This window comes from Daphnia pulicaria, chromosome 5, assembly GCF_021234035.1.
Source record: "Daphnia pulicaria isolate SC F1-1A chromosome 5, SC_F0-13Bv2, whole genome shotgun sequence".
NCBI classification, from domain to species: domain Eukaryota; kingdom Metazoa; phylum Arthropoda; class Branchiopoda; order Diplostraca; family Daphniidae; genus Daphnia; species Daphnia pulicaria.
Window position 1 is genome coordinate 1,217,665 of NC_060917.1, and position 19,374 is coordinate 1,237,038.

The window sequence follows — 19,374 nt, forward strand, 5'->3', positions numbered from 1 at the left end:
GGACAAAAAAGAGCGAGAATGATGAGGAAGGCTTGTACACTAAACTTCATGACTGGTTGGCCGTCGACAATCGGCTCAGCCCGAGTTCACACCACATACATATATAAATAGAATTCAAGCCCCGCGCGCTATTATTTCAATATCAAGTGGCCACTAGCCGCGAAAAAGCCCCGACACACACAACACAATAAAGGGGATGATATGTTCCAGAGGGGGGAGACTTTTGTCCTTTGGTCCGCCATGCATAGTTCTCACTGTACTCTCACAGATAGAAGAGCTGAAAACCCCCCCGAGTGATTGATCTTTCTCTCTTTTGCCTCCTCTGATTGTTTGTCGCTTTACATCTCGATATAGAGCCGTTGATCTGCTTAAAACCACATGAGCTCCTAGTAGTACCTCATTCAGTCTTGATGATGAATCAATGACGAGATCCCCGAAGGACATCTAGCTCTACGCAATGCACATTTTGTGTTAGGCAAAAAGTCAACGGATGATAGAGGGGGAAAGATCGTTAGTTCGCCATGGACCCGCAGAGAGTCAACAACATTTAGAAAGACGGAAACATCACGCGGGGAATGTTGTTGTATCTATGGGAGGGAAAAAACGGCCGCTTTTTCGCAACGACGACGAAACCGCGACCAGCCTTGTGTGTGTAATCATGTTGATGACGATACGGAACCGTTTGCCATCATTCGTCAATGACAAGGAGGAGAGGATTGCGGAATGCACCACAGCGTTCCACGTTTCATTCTCTTGTCGAAATCCCAAGTCCTACACTACGTCCAACTATTATTCACGGCCAGCGAACAAACAAGAATATGGCAACCAAAAAATCCATATAAACACACCGGAGGAAAAGAAAAAAAAAGGGCCGTCAAGTTTGAAAAAAGGAAAAAATTTAAGGAAAAACAACTTTTAAAAAATATTATTATTATTATATACGAGTCACAACTCCTCCTGGGAGTTTTGATATGAAGAAGAAGAAAAAAAAAGTTTTTGAGATCCGCATCGATCGACGGGTTGCTATTGTTGTTGGCGGAGAGTGGAGTCAGTTTATTTTTGGTGGCTCCTTATATGCGACTGCCCATATTCAAAACTTTTGCTGAGCATCGTCGTAAAAGAAAAAAAAAAAAAATCGAATATCTAAAAAAAAAAGTCGCCGGTCACGCTCCCACACGTTAGGCAGGCGGCCATCGTCTATGTGTGTGCACAGAGCCAGCCAAAAAGCGATTTGGAAAAAAATAAAAAAATAAAATAAGAAAGGAGAGAGAGACTTGTGTGTGTGTGTCTCCGACCAATTGTTCGAGCGCGGCGACGGGGGTTTCAAGAGGATACGGGCAGGATCCTCGTTTCTGTTCATTTTTTCTTTATTTTTATTTTTATCTTTTCCTATTTTTATGTCCTTCTCGTTTTTTTTTTTTTTTTTTTTGTGGGTGCGTGTTGCTCTCTTGGCGGGACAGCCAATCGGAGGCAATGTGTTGGCTTCAAGCTCCTCCCCCACGGCCGCCAAGAGGGCGTCGACTTTGGCCAGCTCCGACTCGTTTTCTTTTATGTTCAATAGGTGAGGTTGAGCGTGCGCGCGCGCGCTCAAGTCACCGGAAAATGAAAAACCTCCCACCGACACCCATGAAAAAAAGGGGGAAGAAGAAGAAGAAGAGGAACAAAATCCCACCCACCGCAACCTCTTAACTATGTCCATCCAGCGCCGACCATCCAGTCTCTCCAATGTTGGTCCGGTGTTCACCGAGTGCGGGTTGTTGTTGTGCGTGCTGTTGTTGATGCGCTCAGAGTTGATATTATTTTGGTTTAAAATTTTCACACCTTTCTCTCGCTTGTCAGCTGTGAGTGTGTGTCCGCTGTTATTATTCTTGCCGAACGTTTTATTTTTTAAACACTCTTAGACGGCACTGTATGCAACGAGTGCGCTGACGTGCTGCTGGCCAAGTCACTCGAGTGGTTTCAATCCAACCGTGTTTAGAGAAAACAATCGAAAACTTTGCCAATTTCATTTAAAAAAAGAAAACAAAGAATTGGTTGGTTGTTTTTGTAAATTAGAAGTTGAGTTACTTGTGTGCGGATTCGTCGGCACCTTTTGAACTTTGTCGTCTGTTCAACCCGTGCCGACTCGATTGATTTCGAGATCAAAAAGTGCGTGACGTAATTATGAAGGTGCGTCGCAGGATTAATCACAAAGACATGGTACAGTTTTCCAATTGAGATTCAAATGTCGGCTGATTTGTTATATGTCACTATAGGCCGATATCGCTATAATCTACAATGACAAATGCAAATATGTTTCTGTATCATCATTGCCTGTTTGTTATTGACTTCAATATAGTTTGATTGTTTTACGCAGTTTATGGACACTTCAATGTCTCCGGCTTCGTCGCTACATCCGGTCAGTCCATGCGAGATCAAAAGGGAAAAGGTAAAAACAACAACAACAAAATTAAAAAATTCGCAATTTTGTCACATCCATATAATAACGCGCGTTTATATCTTTGATTATTCCTATGCGTAAATCATCTCATAAATTTGAGCTAGCGCAAATCAAAAGAATCTCGGGAAATCCGTGTGGTGTTCTCATATAGTGGCGGTCGACATCTTGTTGAATAGACTAAAAGAAGAAGAAAAATGGCCATCCGCAATAGTAGACGGTGAAAGAGGCTCAGCATGAGACGAGAGTCTATAAACATTTCATCCGACATAAATACTGTAACCTACACAGCTCGGAAATAAAAGAAATAAAAAAAAACAAATTCTAGTATTTCAAAAGGGAAAAATGTAGAGGACACACGAGGAATGTCCAGCAATATTGAGTCGAGAGAGAAATGTTGAAATAAGGAACGCCCGTTGGCCCGACTGCGATTGCCAGGTTGAACGCCACCTAACACCGCGCGCAGCACCGTCTTCTAATCTTTTCAAAACTCAAAATCTGGTCGAGAGAGAGAATTCCGTTGGGCAATCTAATATTTCACGCACACGCGGATGTACCTATTAGAGCCAGCCCCGGAATATGTATACACACACATGCAGATGCCATATAATACGGCCGTACTATTAACTGATGGTACATAATAATACAGCTCAGTCTCTCAGCTTTTTCTATGCGTTCCTTCTCCTTTACGAGACATTTCACGGCGTGATTTAATAACTCTTCCACAGTCTCTATGTGTGAAAGAGCTCGGCCGGCTTCGATGGCGTGCCGAAGGTTTTCTTCTCCCTACTCCCGTCTCCAAAGAGTCGTCCAACTTGAGACGTTAGATGAGGGGGAAGGGAAAAAAAGGGCACACGCATAACACACACGCGACTGCTGTGCATAGAGTCTCTTAGATATATTTTCTCGAAATACTCGGCGGTTAACGAAGTGAATAAATGGCCTAGAGGGAACGCGGTTGTTCGTCAATATTCCGCTCGATTACGCCGACGTTTTCGGAGGGGGCCATTGTGTTGGCGGGACACGAAAAAAAGTTATTCCTCTTTTGTCCGTGGAAAACTGTAAATCTAAATGCGGAATTTTGTATCGAATCTATTTGTCATTCATTATTTTTTTTTTTTTAATAAATTTGATCCAACAGACGGAAGCTCTGTCGCCGTCCGACTGTTCGATCGATTCGACGAGCGGCATGGGCGGCGTCGGCGGGATCGGCAGCGTCGGGAGTAACGCCAGTCTCGGCCTGGCCTCCGGATCCAGCGGCCAGGTCGGAGTGGCGGCTGGAGTGTGCGCCGCCTGCGGCGAGTTGATTACCGACCGCTTCCTGATTCAAGTGTCCGGCCGGACGTGGCACTCGACTTGCCTGCGCTGCTCCGTCTGCCGGACGGCCCTCGACAACCAGCCTTCCTGCTTCGTCAGGGCCGGAGCCATTTACTGCCGGGCTGATTACACCAGGTACATGTCGACTATTATTATTATCATCCAAACAGACCAAAAACTAACCCAAACAATCACCAAACAAATTCGACTTTTTTCAAATCTTCCAACATTCCCGCGTGTTATTTCTTTTTTGGTTGGGGGTAAAAAAAAATCCGAGAAGTTGTTCGTGACTGTGAAAACTTTGTGACAACTTTTTTTTCTCTCCAGACAGACACTCGAGTGATACAACAACAACAACAACAACAACAGAAAAGTTGTTTCTTATTTAGCTTGAATATAGGAAAAGAGGCTAAGATAAGATGGGGAGAATTCGAATCTTCTATATTCTTCCGCCGCAATTGTGCGACTGTTTCGGATGGACGAGACTCGTCGTGATGTCAGCGAGGACGCAGAAATAGGGAATATAATAATAAAAGTAATAATAATAACATTTTCTTAAGAGGAAAGACGTTGAGACCGTTGTTGAAACGTCCGTCCCATCGACACTAGACAGCGAGACCCTTGCCCGTTTGGAATACAAATAAATTTGGTATTTTATTTTTAGTAAAAGTCGATGACTTCCGTGACTTCCAACCTGAACGGTTGGAAAAATAAAATAAAAATAGAAATAGAAAAAAAAAAAAACGAACACGACAAAAATTGTGGACACCACAAAGAATAAGGAGAAAAAGAAATAAGAGAAAAACTATACACGACCCACCACGACGAGGCTGCCATGTTTCTTTTTTCTCTCTTTCTTATCGTCCAAGTTGTGGTGGTGGTGGTGGCCATTTTCTCTTATTTCGAATCGGAGATGTTGTTCAGTCGTCCGCGAGTTTCTCTTTTTCAGCACCAAAAACCCCAAAGCCCGTGGTGGTATCAAACGGGGTTGTAATAATAATAATAATAATACTACTATGTTGAGCTTATATTCCTCCTTCCTCGCCCGGCCCTTTTTTTTCGTGTTATGACAACGCGGGCCAATGACACGTCGGCAGAGCGTGATGGACACCACCGTGTAGTTTAACAATAGGCCCAGGCAGAAAAACCAACCAGACATGGCCGCCCACATATTCAAGGGGTCCGGGTCCCACCACCATCTTTAACGACGTCGAGCCGCTTGTCAGAATTCGAAAACATTTTCCTCGTCGTTCATTATTCAATTTCAACGAAATATCAAAGTTTGGGTTGTTGTTGGCGCGTTTCACATTGAATGAGACGACAGCCGCACATGCGGAATCGAACAATAGTTACTCAGGCGTCGCCAATCATCAGTCAGTAAGAGTTGAAAAACAAAATACAATTAGAATACGGAACGGGTTAAAAATGAAAGAACGGTCGCGACGCCGATCCCGACGGCTGGGTAAAAATCTAAGCGCCCATGAACTCTTCATTACTTTTCATTAAAATAAAAACAGAAAATGAATATCTGGGAGGGCTTGTTTCACATTTGCGCCTATCTACTGTACACAGCAGTAGACACAAAAGGAGGGTTCAAAAGTTAATTGAACGGTGTTGTCTATTGTGAACGAAAATATACCGGCGGGACGAGAAGAAGAAGAAAAAAAAATAAGTTCTTCTTCTTCCTCTCGCGTTGTTATTTCCATCAGACACAAACATTTAATGGATTTTTTAAATATAAACAACCGCCGGAATTCAGCAGTGTGGATACGATGCCGTAGTCTTCTAGGCCTCGGCGTTTTATGGACCCGTTTGGTCCTGTTAGACTCGCTCGTATAAAAGTGCCTTATTTACCATCCGCCGTGTACAAACATGACGTAAAGCGTTCATTTAGACTCGACTCCCATTTTACATTCTCTAATCTTGTTTGTTATTGGGCTCTTAAACTAGAAAAAAGACCCAACACAAATTGCAGTCACTTGAAATGAGATCCTCTTGACCGTGTCTCTCTACGAGGTTAAATTGAGATGACCTGAATGTTTTTAAAACATTAATTATTTAGACCGTAATTTTTAAAATTTGGAATATGGTTTGAAATTGTAAATCATTCCTAACTAAAAGAACAACATTTTTGGTTTGACTCGTGTCAATCGATCAGGACGTTTGGAGCCAAATGCGCCCGCTGCAGTCGATCCATCTCGGCGGCCGATTGGGTGAGACGGGCACGGGAGCACGTCTACCACCTGGCCTGTTTCGCCTGCGACGCCTGCCGTCGCCAACTCAGCACCGGCGAAGAATTCGCCCTCCACGAAGGCCGCGTCCTCTGCAAGACTCATTACCTAGACGGACTGGACGCCGGATCCACTTCATCCGACGGTAAGGAACCACTTTAAACCAAATTCTCTCACCAATCTTTTATTCCAAAACTTCGGCCCTCTAAACCACACGGGCGGCATGTGACAGATGGCCACAAGTCTTTTACCAATGATTATTGGACACTCAAATCTGTTGGATTCAAGACTGTCTCGTAAAAAGAAATCAAGGAGAAAATGTGTACGGGACTAATATAAAAATTCCACCGATCAAACGGATAGGCCTTCGATCTACCCCCCGACAATTTGTACCCGCAATTTGTGTGATGTGACGTCAGAGTCCACTGCCGCGTCGATCCTACTCTAGAGAATCCGAATAGAGAGAAAAGTTTTTTTTCGAAAATGTCGAAGGGTGCTGAGGGAGGGGCAACAGCAGCCAACAAACTTTGCATATGAAGCGACGCCATTAAGGCAAAACGCCTTTGCCGGTTTTCGCCTTGGCGGGTGGTGCTGCTGCTGCTGCTCCTATCCAATTCGGGATGGAATAATATAATGACACCGAGATTTTGTGTGTTCGGCAAACGAGGGAGAACTGTGGGCTCTCATTCTCGCCCTCCTACCAAACAGTCAACGACCATAGAAATAATATGGTGACCTTCCCACACGCAGGGACACATTTCAAACTCTGGCGCTTTAAAAAAAATAGACGATGAGGTTCGTGAGCGAGCGGGAGACACAACTTTACAAAAAAAAAGTGGCACGGTGAGTGCCGGGATATTATAACTCAGGTGGAGATATTTTTTTCTTTCCTTTTTCCACAGACAGACGTCGTGATGAGAACGAATGAGGTTTCACAGTCATCTCTACGTATAACGTGCTGGGGGTATATAGCACCCGAAAAAGGGAACTGCGGTAACTGGTCACACAGCGACGACGACGAACAAGGAGCGAGCGGTTCGTCTCCTTTTTGCCTCTTCTCTCTCTGGCGCATCGATTACCACCGATCGTAAATCCTATCTCCACACATCTAACAGCAGCAGCAGACCAAACACAAATAGAGGTTCAGAGAGCCAATATACCGGCGTCAGCAGCCAAAAAGACGGCCTCCTCCGCGTGTGAGCCGATAGATGCAGTCTCAGGTATATATAGAGATGGTGTGGATGATGAGATGTGCTCCTAGCTCCTACCGACGATAGGAGAAGAGGAGGCTGTCTCCCCCCTCCATCTTCCTTGTGCAGCCAGAGATAATATATGATATGCGCTCTAAAGCTAAAGGTGTGTGTGTGTGTGTATTTTATGGTTGAAACTTTGGGGTTCAACTTCTTGGCCCGGCTTGGTTACTACTACTTCTGAACTGCTCAGACTACTGAAACATCTTGTGCACGGCTCTTCACCATAAAGTTGTGGCGGTATACACACACACATACACACAAGATATGCCAGCCAGAAACTCTGGCGGCTTGTTTTTAAGCTTCTAGATGTGATATAGGGAGCCAAAAAGGCCCGGGCGTCCGCGGTCGGGGGTCGATGCAGCCCGACACCTGACCCCGCCGTCTCGTAAAACACGCCAGAACTACCAAACTAAGAAAAGAAAAGAAGAAGAAAAAAAGAAAAAACATAAAATTCATCGAAATAAATTCCTGTACTAGAACTCAATCTCTTCAGATAAGCTTCTGCGAGGAAAAATCGTTTAGTTCAAATGCCAAGTCAAAACGATCTTTTCTTTCTAATAACCGCCGAGGAATATAATAACGCGCTGGCCAAAATGAAGTAGTAGCTTCTCTCTGGTTTGCTGATGGAGCCCACCCACCCACACACGGTTTAACTCTAATCCCCCGCGGATGAAGAACCACCAAAACACAAAATTTCGTTCCAGAATCTTTCAAACAAAGTCCCGGCAAACATTTTGTTTCGTGAATATTTTGATTATCGCTTGAGATTTTGAGGGGAAAGTGAACCGTGAGAACGTTTCACGGTTCTATGGACGCAGAAAACCTTGTTTTGTATTTCAATTGGAACCGAAAAGCTTCCGATCACGCCTCCGCCTTCTCTATTTAAAGCGTCTAAACTGAATTCGATTTTTCTGGTCTTTATTTTTCAACATTCGTTTCTTCCCACCACCACCGTTGCTGCATAATAAAAGCGTGGGTAATAATGTGGGGCGATCGCAACGCGATTGTTCGCAAGGCGCACTTGAAGATCAAGAAGGTGTTGCACCTATAGACAAACCAAGGTGGTTGGGGGGGGGGCATATTCAATTTTCTCTCTCTCTTTCTGCTTTTCGTTATTATATCGAACGGTGGAGATATTTTTTTGTGTTGCTGTTGTTGTTGCAGGCGCTGAATTACAGCCAATGATTCATCAGGTTTCGTTTGTTGGCCGAGCCTTTTTTGAGCGCATACAAATAATCAAAAGAAAAACGGCCCAAACACGCTGATTGGGATTTTTCTTATTTTTTATCGTGAGAGAATATCTATTGGCTGGTGGCACTCCAATGGCCGATCGGTTGCCCCTCGCAACCCAAAAGGAATTGATTTCCCGACGACACTCCAAGTTGTGGTTCAGTCACGGTGACTCTCCCCTTTATTCCAAAAGGAAACAACTTTGTAGGCTACACACTCACACAAGAAAAAAGAGACTTTGGCTTCGCTCGATTGTCCTGTGGATATCTTAGACACAGAGTCACCCAAGGAATTGAAAGGTGTCACTTGCACGCATCATTAATCTCCCCGTAGGTCCCATCGGAAACTTGTATCCCTAGAATAACATTCCGATATCATTAAATGTTGCCACATCTATCGATAGATAGGGCTCTATATCCTGAAGATTTCAGGATTTCGGCCACTCAGTCAAATGAGAAATGAGAAACTTTAGTGATGTAATAATGGCAGGTCCCTCATGCTCTAGTTGCACTTTGCTCAAAGTGTTTAAGTTCAAATATTTTCGAATTTGATAATGTTTACCCACAGACTAAGTTGTGAGGTACAAAACAAAACAAGCCTGATCTGCAGTCGTTCCTCAAATGAGTTATTTAAAAAAGAACAAACAGTTCCAGTCAACGGTACAGGTCAGGAATAATCGTACTTCGCACTTCGCGACGAAATAGTTTGAAAGAAAGAACCTTGATAAATTTGTCCTAACTTTAAGCCCGGGAAATCCACAGCCAGGCATCCACACGTGCTCCAACTGCTCCATCCTCAGAAAAGTTGAATGACAGAAAAAGAACGTCCTCGTGAATACACCCACACTCACATGGGTGTACACGAGGACAGAGTTTTCCCAATCAAACTGGATGCTGTTTATCTAAAAAAATAATAAAAATCGGGTTACGAAAAATATTAAGGAATACAAGGAAAAGTTGTAAATGAGACAGTTGGTAAACCTAATTGTTAATAAACAGGAGAATTTAAGGTTTAGCTACATGTGATACACTGCATTGCTGCAAGTCAGGCGTTATTCAAATATGTAGCACTCTAGCAGGTCACAGGAATAAAAGTAATGAAAATCTTTACCCACGTGATGATCCTGAGAGTATGTTGATGAGAGGTCAATACCAGCATGAGAAAGCTAGCATATCTTGAATTTATGATGGATGGCTCAGGCCTCAAATCTGCACGTAAAAGAAAAGGTTAACACAAAGCAAACAATAAAACTGCCATGAATTGACAGAGGATTTACATGATAAATGCTAGTCACTTATAGGAAATAATATTTCAAAAATCTGGAACAGGTTTCTCTTCTATTCAGCTCCCATAATAATTCAACTCGTATTCTTAGTTGTATTTACCCGCCAAAAAGCATGGAGTGTGTACCGAGCGACTCGATAAAGATTCGCGACCAGAGTTGACACACGACTTCCACATATTTGTTATGTTATTTGTTGTGCAATTTTTCGTGCACACACGTGTAAACGTTTCCAAACAAGTAATCGTTTCGTTTCCTTTGTAAACCTTGTCTCTTTTTATTTTTTTCGTCTCATTTTCATCAAACAAAGCGATAGCAGACGACACTAATATTCTAATTAATCAAGCTTTAAGTATCGATAGAAATTATTTACAATCGACCTCTCCCCAGCTCAAAAACGATCAAAGCGATTTTCTCACCCGCGTTCGACATCCGCTCAACGGATCGGAATTATTTTAGTATCTAATAGTTCATCCCAATAAGTTACACTGAGCCTCTCTTCCACCGACAAGATAAAAGTGAAACTTCGCAACCCGCAGATAATTAGTTGCAGACTGAAACCGCCACAATAAGACCCTCCAGCATTAAAAATATATTTCTACCTTCCATTTTCTTTGAATGTAAATTGAAAAAAAAAAAGGTCTGTACATTGACCCATTTGAATGCAGCTCCCAGTGGCTGTAACGTAGCGGGATTTCATTGGGATGTGACGAGTAATGGCGGTCGTCAATCTGTTCTGATAATAATAGCAGCCCATTAAAACGAGATCGGCTATAGGGGTTGCCCCAGACTTATAACTTTGGGCTCTTTTCTTTTTTTCAATGTGACGAAATAACCGACTAAAAAAAAAATCTGATCGTATAACACGACCTGACGGATTGGTCATGTCGCCATTAAAAGTTGTCCAGCTCACAAAATGGGCCACTTTTTTCATTTGTGCGTGTGTCCTCGCATTTCAAAAGATGCGCAACCCCCCACCGGCCCGCGTTTATTCGTAACGGGCGTTGTATGTGATGTTTGTATGTCCGAAAAAGAAAATGGGGGTAATAAAAAAAAAGTTAAAATATCAAAAAAAAAGAAGAAGAAGATTCTTCAATCTGAATAGGACACACTGTGCACCGACTTGTTGTTTTCTTATTCGTGTGCCATGTGTAGTTTGGTACAGAGGGTTATATAGACGGGCAAGTAGAGAGCCCGTGGGCATCTCCAAGTGTCATCTTGATGAATCGCCGCTCGTTTGTTATACATTAACCCAGTCGGCCAGCAGCCCCAGAAATATACACACACACGGGCCATCATTTGCTGGGGCTGGACAAGTTTTTCCTTTTCACATGGGCAGCAGCCCAGCCAAAAAAAAGAAGGGGGGGATAGAGATAAAGATTCGAGCCGCCACTTGTATAATACCTACATATAGTAGTACTTTCAACCTCTTCTCCGCGCAGGGCCATTATGTGAATTACATCTAGTAGAACGGCTTTTGAATGCCAACATTCTTTATTTGAGATAGTATAGTCGCGAAGGGGGGAATAAGACAGGACGACTTTTTATTTTTGAAGAAGAAAAAAAGGACTTTTTGAAAAAAATCTCAAAAGGACGTGACCTGGTGATGGTATAAAAATAGTCTACTGGGAGATGTATTATAGTCGAGGCCTCTAATTGAATCATCTCGCAGATAACAAGGGCTCACCGGGAAAAGGTTGGCCAAGGCTGCCTGCCCTTAACCGTTCAAAATTTAAAAAAAAAGGAATTTTGTCGATGAAAGTTTGAATTTTAACATTTTGTTTTTAATTTTTTTGTAGAAACGGATCCGGAAGGAGGCGGTCGATCCAAGTCGAAACGAGTGCGGACGACGTTCACAGAGGAGCAGCTGCACGTGCTGCAGGCGAATTTCTTGCTGGACTCGAACCCAGACGGCCAGGACCTTGAGCGTATCGCCAACTTGACGGGATTGTCCAAGCGGGTGACTCAGGTCTGGTTCCAGAACATGAGAGCCAGACACAAGAAACATTTGAGCACGTCCACCGGTTCCGGCGGCGGTGGTGGCGGCGGCGGCCACAGCAACAACAACAACATCAACAACACCAATCACAACAACAACAACAACAACGGAGCTCCGGTCAACAAGGGCGGACGGCGTAATAATCCAGGTAAAAATGACAAAATAAAGACATAAACTCAACTCTGAAAAGTCGACTGGCAAATAATTCCGGTTCTCCTCCGCCGGTCGATTCTTTTGTGTCACATGAAGGGATCGGTCGTGTTGGTCTATCGAGTTATTCCGGTTGGCGTTGTTGCTGAACCGCAGACTCGGCTGCTGCTGGTAGGGTTGTTGAGGGTTGGGAGGGTTGCGTAATGACATGAGCAGTTCTGGTGGAAGTAGAACTCTGCGAGGGGGGAGGTGTAAGGATGTTAAATCCATTGGACTGGATCATTTCGTTCGATCGATCCGGCGGGCGAACAATCGATAAAATCTATACCCTGTTCTTATATACCACCATCACTTATCGGGAAATATAGATGTCTTATAAATCGAGATTAAAATGACTAAATATATTAACTAAATCATTTGTGTGTCGTGTCAAATGAATCATCAGGCAATGGTCAACAACCGGTTTCAATGCCACCCGAGCTGGAGAATATGAACGCCGGCAACGGAATCAAGCGGATGGAGTCATCGGAACAAGCCGGCTACAGTCTGCACCTGCTCTACTCTTACACTATGCAAACACCTGGTGAGAAATAGGCTATATAACATTTCCCTGCCGCTTATCTCTTTTGTTTTTCAAGGGAAAACCCCACTGAATTATTCTCTCGTGTGAACACCTTTTTTCTAACCTTGGCGCGGCGAATGATTTATTGATTTTCTCGTCTTTTCTATTCATTCAAAAGACAGCGGCGAATCTTCTTCGAGCGACGCGGTGATGAGATCCGTCCGCGGGGATTTGTAAAACTTCTTGACTTGTCTCATCCGCCAACCGGACAATCATTCCGACATTTGATATAGTTCATCACATCAGGGATATATACGTACATACAAACACCTGTCCCGACGCTAATTGTGAGAACTGCAAAGACAAAAGGGCCTATCGGATAAACATTGGCGGCGGAACCCCTCCCTGTCGCGTTTCGATTCAATTTGCATAAATCATCACCAGGGTTCTAGTCCTGCTGCCGCTCACGCCGCACAAATGCTGTGTATGTATTTACTTCACTCTAAATTTGATGATGAAACTTCTTTCTATATATATACATACCGACCGAATCAAATGTATTTCCACTTTGTACGAAATCGAAAATGTGTCCCTATCTCCCTTCTCTCTTTCTCTCTCTCACGCGATTACATAACAAGTGAATAAGTGATAGATCATAACCTATACTATATTTTCTCTTTTAGTTTTTTTGAAGAAACAAATGTTGTTTGTTGCTGTTGCTGTTTCCGTGACACTTTGGGCGAAAAAAAGAAATTAGCTTTAACCTAACCATCCCCCCCCCCCTCCCCTTCTGTCATTTGACTATCCCCTTTTTTGTACATATAACATCGATTCTTTGATATTCTGATTTGGAGGAAAAACAAGAAGAATAGGCAGCAAATTTTGGCGAGTTGAGAGGTGAATAATAGCAATGATCACGCCATTTTTTGAGGGGGGAATTTTGTTTAACAAAAAAAAAACGACTAACACAAAAAAAAATCATTCCGGTTCATTTTTGAATATTAAACATTTTGTTATTTGAAATTCATTTTTTAATTTTTTGTAATTGTCGTGAAACAACATCAACAGAAAGAGATGGTGGTTGACTGTCTTGTTTTTTTCTCTCTCTCTCGCTATCAATATTATAAATATGATGTAACAATAACCCTCTAACATATTGTACACCGCAAATGTTGTTTTATTATTTCTCCCCTCGACAAAAACGAAATGCATGTAAACAAAATTCTTGTATAACACGACTAAAAATAAGGAAACAAAACAAAAAAATATTCTAATTATAAATGATGACTACAAAAAAAAAATATTATCTATATTACGTGTACATATAAGAAATTTTGACAGACTCTTTTTAAAAACAGCAACGCACTGACCCCTCCCCCCCCTTTTTTCCCCCTCCCTCCCGGATCATAATACCCCCCCCCCCCGTCACATTTTATTATTGATTATTATTACATACATCCCGAGTGTTCTTATATTATTGCGTTTGTCCCCCAAAAGCCCTCTCTCTTTTCCCGCTTTAATTCAAATTCAAATTGAAAAACAACAAAAAAATAAAAGTGTCGGTGAATAAACGTAATATACTTCCATTAAATCGATTTCAGACTTTGAAATTCTATACAATTTGATTGGTACAAAAATATTGAATGAAAACTGTGTCTGGGGTATCTATTCGTATTAGTCCGCGGGTGTGTTTTTTCAGAAAATTATTATTATGGAACCCATCATTTTGCGTTGATACCCGGCAGTAGCTTTTTAGACTACAAGACTCGGGTTGACTCGGCTACTACTTTGATCCTGAGGGTTTATCTCTGAACTGGCAAGTCGGTTTCGATCTTTATCTCTCCCCAGGCTTCACACACTTATATATAGGCGAAGAGACTCCGATGCGGATGGTTGCGGACATTTAACGCGTCCGTAGATTCTTGCCTGCGTGTCGAGGGGTTGTACTACAAAATCGTTGGAAAGAAAAGGTTACATCCAAAAGAAAAGAGAGAAAACCCCCTGTAGCTTATCCCCGTTTGACTTCTCCTTTTTCTTATTTTTATTTTCTTATTCCTGTGCGCTTTTCTTTCCCAGCAGCAGCCACCGCAGAGAAGAGCAGAAGCGGCGGACATCACTATATGGATGTGGAAGCTCTCCTTCTTCTTCTTGTGGTAGATGGCTATCTGGGCGCACAGGTGTGAAAGCCCTTCTCCGTATATTTCTTTCTCTCTCTCTCCCTTTCTGACTTTATTATTATGATTATTATTATTATTATCATATTTTCTTTTCTTTCCTTCCGTCAAAAGGGGTGCTATGGGGTCGGAAAAAATTCACAACCCCCGAAGATCTTTGGGGGTGACTTTTTCTTCTCCTTCTCCTGGAAATAAGAGAAATGCGTAACACATATTTCAAGCATTTTCTTTTTTCCCATTCTCGTTGTCAAAGAAATTTCACGGATCAGTTGGGAAACGGCCAGCACAGTCCGGCCGCTGTATGTCCCCCCCACGGCCATACGCACACTCTCTCTTTCGATATTATATGTAGCTAAAGTATAGTAGAGAAAGGTATGTCTGCTGTGGGTACAGCTGCATCAAAAGATTCTTCTTCTCTGGCCCAGGAGAAATATTGCTATAGACACACGTAACTGGACATTCCATATTTTTCCTTTCTTTCAATTTTCGGGTTGGTTTTTGTTGTTAGTTTCCATGTTGTTGTTGTTGCGGCTGGATATCGACCGTGAGATTCAATCTGTTAACAAAATGTTGCTAGTCCCAAAATGGGGTAGAATGGGAGGAGGCCAGCCTCAATGGAAGATAAAAGGGGCGCAATATACAATCCCGGAGAAGAAATAATAAAAAAAAAAAGTCGTGAATCTCCAAAGATAAGCGATCTTTTTTTTCCCCCCCTATCTCTCCTTGGAGTCTAAACTTTATTTTTTATTTTTTATTTGAACCAAAAGAGGAAAGAAGCTATACACCAGAAGCCGTCTGCATAATTAGATCAGTTGGGAGGGAAAAAAAGAGTCCACAATTCTATTTCAAAAAAAGGAAGAAGAGAAGCTCTAAGAACGTCTAACGCCATCGAGTCATGGAGGGGCGCGCTCTGATGTTTTTCCTCGCACAACAAACAAACGATCCATTTATGTATTTCAACAAAAGGGGGGAAAAAACAGACGGGAGAGTTTCTGTGTGTTATGTGTGTATTGTAACATAAGTTGGCTGGAACGTATTTCGAAGAAATTGAACGCTCCGACTCCTCCCACTCTCTTCTCCCCCCCGCAAGACAAGACACACAAAAACGGACATTTTTTTTCCGTTTGTTTCTCAATGAATTGAAAAAAGGGCAGACGGTCGCACGCGTGTTGTATACAACATGCATATAGGTCTCTCGGCCCATTTCTACAATCGTGTGTAGACATTTCATAGCTATAGGGGTGGTGCGGTTGACGCCCCTTTTCTCATATCTTCCTGGCCATCATCGTCACAACTGGACAATCCTATCGCAGCAGCTAACCGGCAATTTACCGCCGTGATGCTGTGCATTTTCATAGCGTCTTTCATCGATGATGCTGGAACGGAGAACAGCAGTAGTGTGTCTACTATTTTGCGCAGACAATATCCTATACACCATCTCGGTTGGAATGATTTTTTCCTGGAAATCCGCCGAGATTCTATTTCCACCCCATTTGAACGCTGGACGACGGCGTGTCCGCTAGAGCTCGGCCGTTTTCAAAATTGCAGCATATCGGTCAACTTCCATCGCGCCGGTTATTTATTTTTCCATTTCAACAAGAAAGCTGTGCTGCTGAGAGAAGAAAAGGGAAAAAGAAGAAGATGAAAAATTAGACAGGTGGAATGTGTGCAAAGGGAAATTCTTTGACTCTTGAAAAAATATTTTTTCAACTTGTTAAAAAAGAAAGAAAAAAAGGGGGGCTCGTGTGGTTTTTGAAATAGTTAAATGTGCCGCGCTCGGCGACCAGCGCAACGAACAAAATTCATGTTGTAACTATAGGGTCCGGCTCTTTTTTTTATTTTATTTTTTTTTCTTCATCTTTCGGTTACGCATCCTTCAATGAAAAAAGGCATTTGTATTTCAAAAGAAAAATATCCGAGACACGCGCAAAAGAGGCAGCGACACAGCTATAGTGATGCCTATAGTGCGCCGTGTCTATTTATCATATTTTTGGCGCCCAGCGCGTCCCATTTTCACGGTCTCTTTTTCATTTCTGATTATTACACCCAGCGAAAGACGGCCTTTCTTTTTCTTTCACTTGTGCCGGTGAATCCGTGATGAGAGACCAGCATTGGCCTATCCTACACGGTGCGGTATAACATTTGTCATCCGTCAGGTCCGACTGGGTGTCTATTTCCTCGGTTGAAATCAAATCGACCGACATTTTTCTATTTTCTTCTCTCTCCGGTGAGGTTGGAGAAGAGTTTGGGCATATTATTATAGACAAAAATCCCTTTTGTATCACCCGCCCGGTCGTTATAAAATCAAAAGGCTTTTCGGTGTTTAGATTTAACTTGTCCAGCGCAACTCTTTCTCGCCAACCACTCGGTGATGCCATAATTCATTCACCTTTCGCTGTGCTGGAACTGCTGTTGTGTGTTTGTTTGTTTGTGTCGCTTTTTCTTTTTTCTCGCTCTCACCCATTTGTAGTTTTCTATCGAAGCCACAGCATAACGGACAGTTTTTCGTGGATCCCACACATTTTCTCTCGAGAAATTTCATTTTTGATTTGAGCGCCTTTCATACAGTTGGATATACACACACTATAATATCCCGTTAAATATAACTATACTAGCCAGTGTTATTGGGTTCGCCTTTGTACAACGAGGACTTTAGACAAAAGGTTGGGCTTTTTTTGCGGTACGTGTAGGACCTGCCGTCCGCCCGGCCGGGTAAATTGCTGCCCATGGATTCTCCTGTACATAGTTCGTGGCATAACTAGTTACATATGAGTGAAAGGCTTAGAAATCTGAGGTGGTTTACACTTTGTAATGACTTTGGAGAGCCTTGAAGACACTTACATACGTAATTACGTATAGCCATAGTCCATACAATAGGCCTACACGTCTAAAAGTATTGGGGGGGATAGGGGGAAATTGTGTTTCAATGGACTTTTTGAATCGCCCGGCACTTATTTAACACGCCAATGAAATCTACCAAGGACAAAAAAGGAGGAGAATAGAAGAAGAGACTTTTCACATCATCTTCCACTTGCTGTGGCCAATAACATCCGAAATATACAAGTCGAGAAAGAAGAAGAAGAAGAAGAAGAGGCCGAGATATTTATGATGATGATGGCCCATGAATCCTGGCGTCGTCTTCTTCACTGCGGATGACTCGGGCCGTGCTGCTGTATACATATGGGAAATGAATATCCCAACATAAATACCGGTACAGCACAGCACACTGGGATCCTCTCTTTCTTTGATCGCGCTAAAATATAAAAACTGACGGGCGGGAGAAGAAGAAGAAGAAGAAAATGGACGAGGAGGAATGCGGCCGAGGTATGCGCCGCATAACGGACGAGACACAGCAGCTGAGAGAGAGAGAAACAAGCGGAATCTTCTTCAGCCCTTTTTGTCTAAACGGCGCTGGATGTTTGTAGATGATGTAGAAAATATGCGCCGTGATTTATTCCCATTATTTCATGTCTAGTGTGAATGAAAGAAAGAAATAAAGGCTGAGCTGGCTGGCTGCTGTTACAGGTTCTCTTTTCCCCCTTTATACAACAACAACAAAAAAAAACACGACGGGCGAACCCCCCCGACAAAACTTTTTGCGGATCGTCGCCCTTTCCTTCCAGCAGCAGCCCCTTCCATCTTCATTCCGGGCTGTTAAACGGCGTGCGACTCTTGTCGTCTGTGTGTTGACCGTGAAAGTTTCTTTTCCCCCCCTTCTATTTCATCTCACAGGCCAACAGCAGAGCTCTTTTGACTTGACTCTCTATTGACTTTTGGAACTTGGAAATAGGAATATAAAGGTTTATCCGCTTGTTGGATTTCCACTGTTTTTTGGCTGGCCATTTTTCCCATCCGCCCGCGCGCACGGACATGTTTGGCTAGAAATGAATTCTATATCCTCTAGTGATAGAGAGTTGACACTTGTTCTACACACACTCTCGGCTATCCCTCCTTTTTTTAAAAAAAGAAGAAAGTCTTGTGTGAGAAGAAAAAGAAGAAGAAGAATAGAACAATATAAGAATCTAAATCGATTGTGTAGCCATTTCTTTTTCTTTTTTCGCACGGAGAATAAAAAATAAAGAATTGATCCCAACTTTTCCTTCTTTTCTTATATTCACTCGGTTGGCTCTTTTTATTATTTTCCTTCGCCTTTTCTACAGTCGTCAAACGTATATACCGGGGGTCTATCCTATATAGCTCCTCCTCGTCTTCTCTTTTATATAACGCTCCAATCTCTCAAATAAGAAAGAAAGAGACTTTGGCAGACGCTTGGGCAAATATTTCCCCTTTTTCAACTATTTCGTCTGTCTGTCTGTCTGTGCTGGGCTCTACTGTCGATGTTTGTCTTTTGAAATAGACAGTCGAAGCACGTCAGCCATGTCCCTTTGTGTGTGTGCCTTATACACACACACACACACCCAGAGCTGCTCTAACTCGATTGGGCCTTGGCTTCTCCCAGGAGCCGAACGTGATCGCGTTATTGCCTCTCGACTGCGCAAGTCGCCGGCCACTGCGCGCAGCAGTTACGTCCTTTTTTCCCTTCCCGTCGATGTGTGTGTGTGTGTGTGTGGGAACCGCCCACCTCTCTCTCGTCGTCGTCTCTGTACATATTGAATAATCTTTTCTTTCATCTCCCAAAAAAAAAGAAAAGAAAAGAAAAAAGATCCAGCCCCCTTTTGTGTTTATGTGCTGTCTACTAGTTATACTACCATGGGCCATTATTATATGATTGTGTGGCT

The 19,374-nt window shown here is 42.8% G+C and overlaps 1 protein-coding gene across 1 annotated transcript; it reads left to right on the forward strand.

The window, feature by feature from the left end:
- The first annotated feature begins 1,714 nt into the window (after nucleotides 1-1,714).
- On the forward strand, nucleotides 1,715-14,049 carry LOC124341161 (LIM/homeobox protein Awh-like). The gene is made up of 7 exons (XM_046794122.1): nucleotides 1,715-2,199; nucleotides 2,357-2,428; nucleotides 3,579-3,889; nucleotides 5,913-6,130; nucleotides 11,550-11,897; nucleotides 12,345-12,482; nucleotides 12,640-14,049. Exons 1-7 carry the CDS (start codon nucleotides 2,164-2,166, stop codon nucleotides 12,696-12,698), a joined length of 1,182 nt encoding a protein of 393 aa, XP_046650078.1. The 5' UTR covers nucleotides 1,715-2,163; the 3' UTR covers nucleotides 12,699-14,049.
- Nucleotides 14,050-19,374: the final 5,325 nt, after the last annotated feature.

Bases quoted from the DNA above. Each gene is read 5' to 3' on its own strand.
- LOC124341161 (XM_046794122.1), top strand. From the start codon at position 2,164: ATGAAGGTGCGTCGCAGGATTAATCACAAAGACATG. The intron at 3,890-5,912 runs GTACATGTCGAC...TCAATCGATCAG, and splicing joins TGCCGGGCTGATTACACCAG to GACGTTTGGAGCCAAATGCG. The intron at 12,483-12,639 runs GTGAGAAATAGG...TTCATTCAAAAG, and splicing joins TTACACTATGCAAACACCTG to ACAGCGGCGAATCTTCTTCG.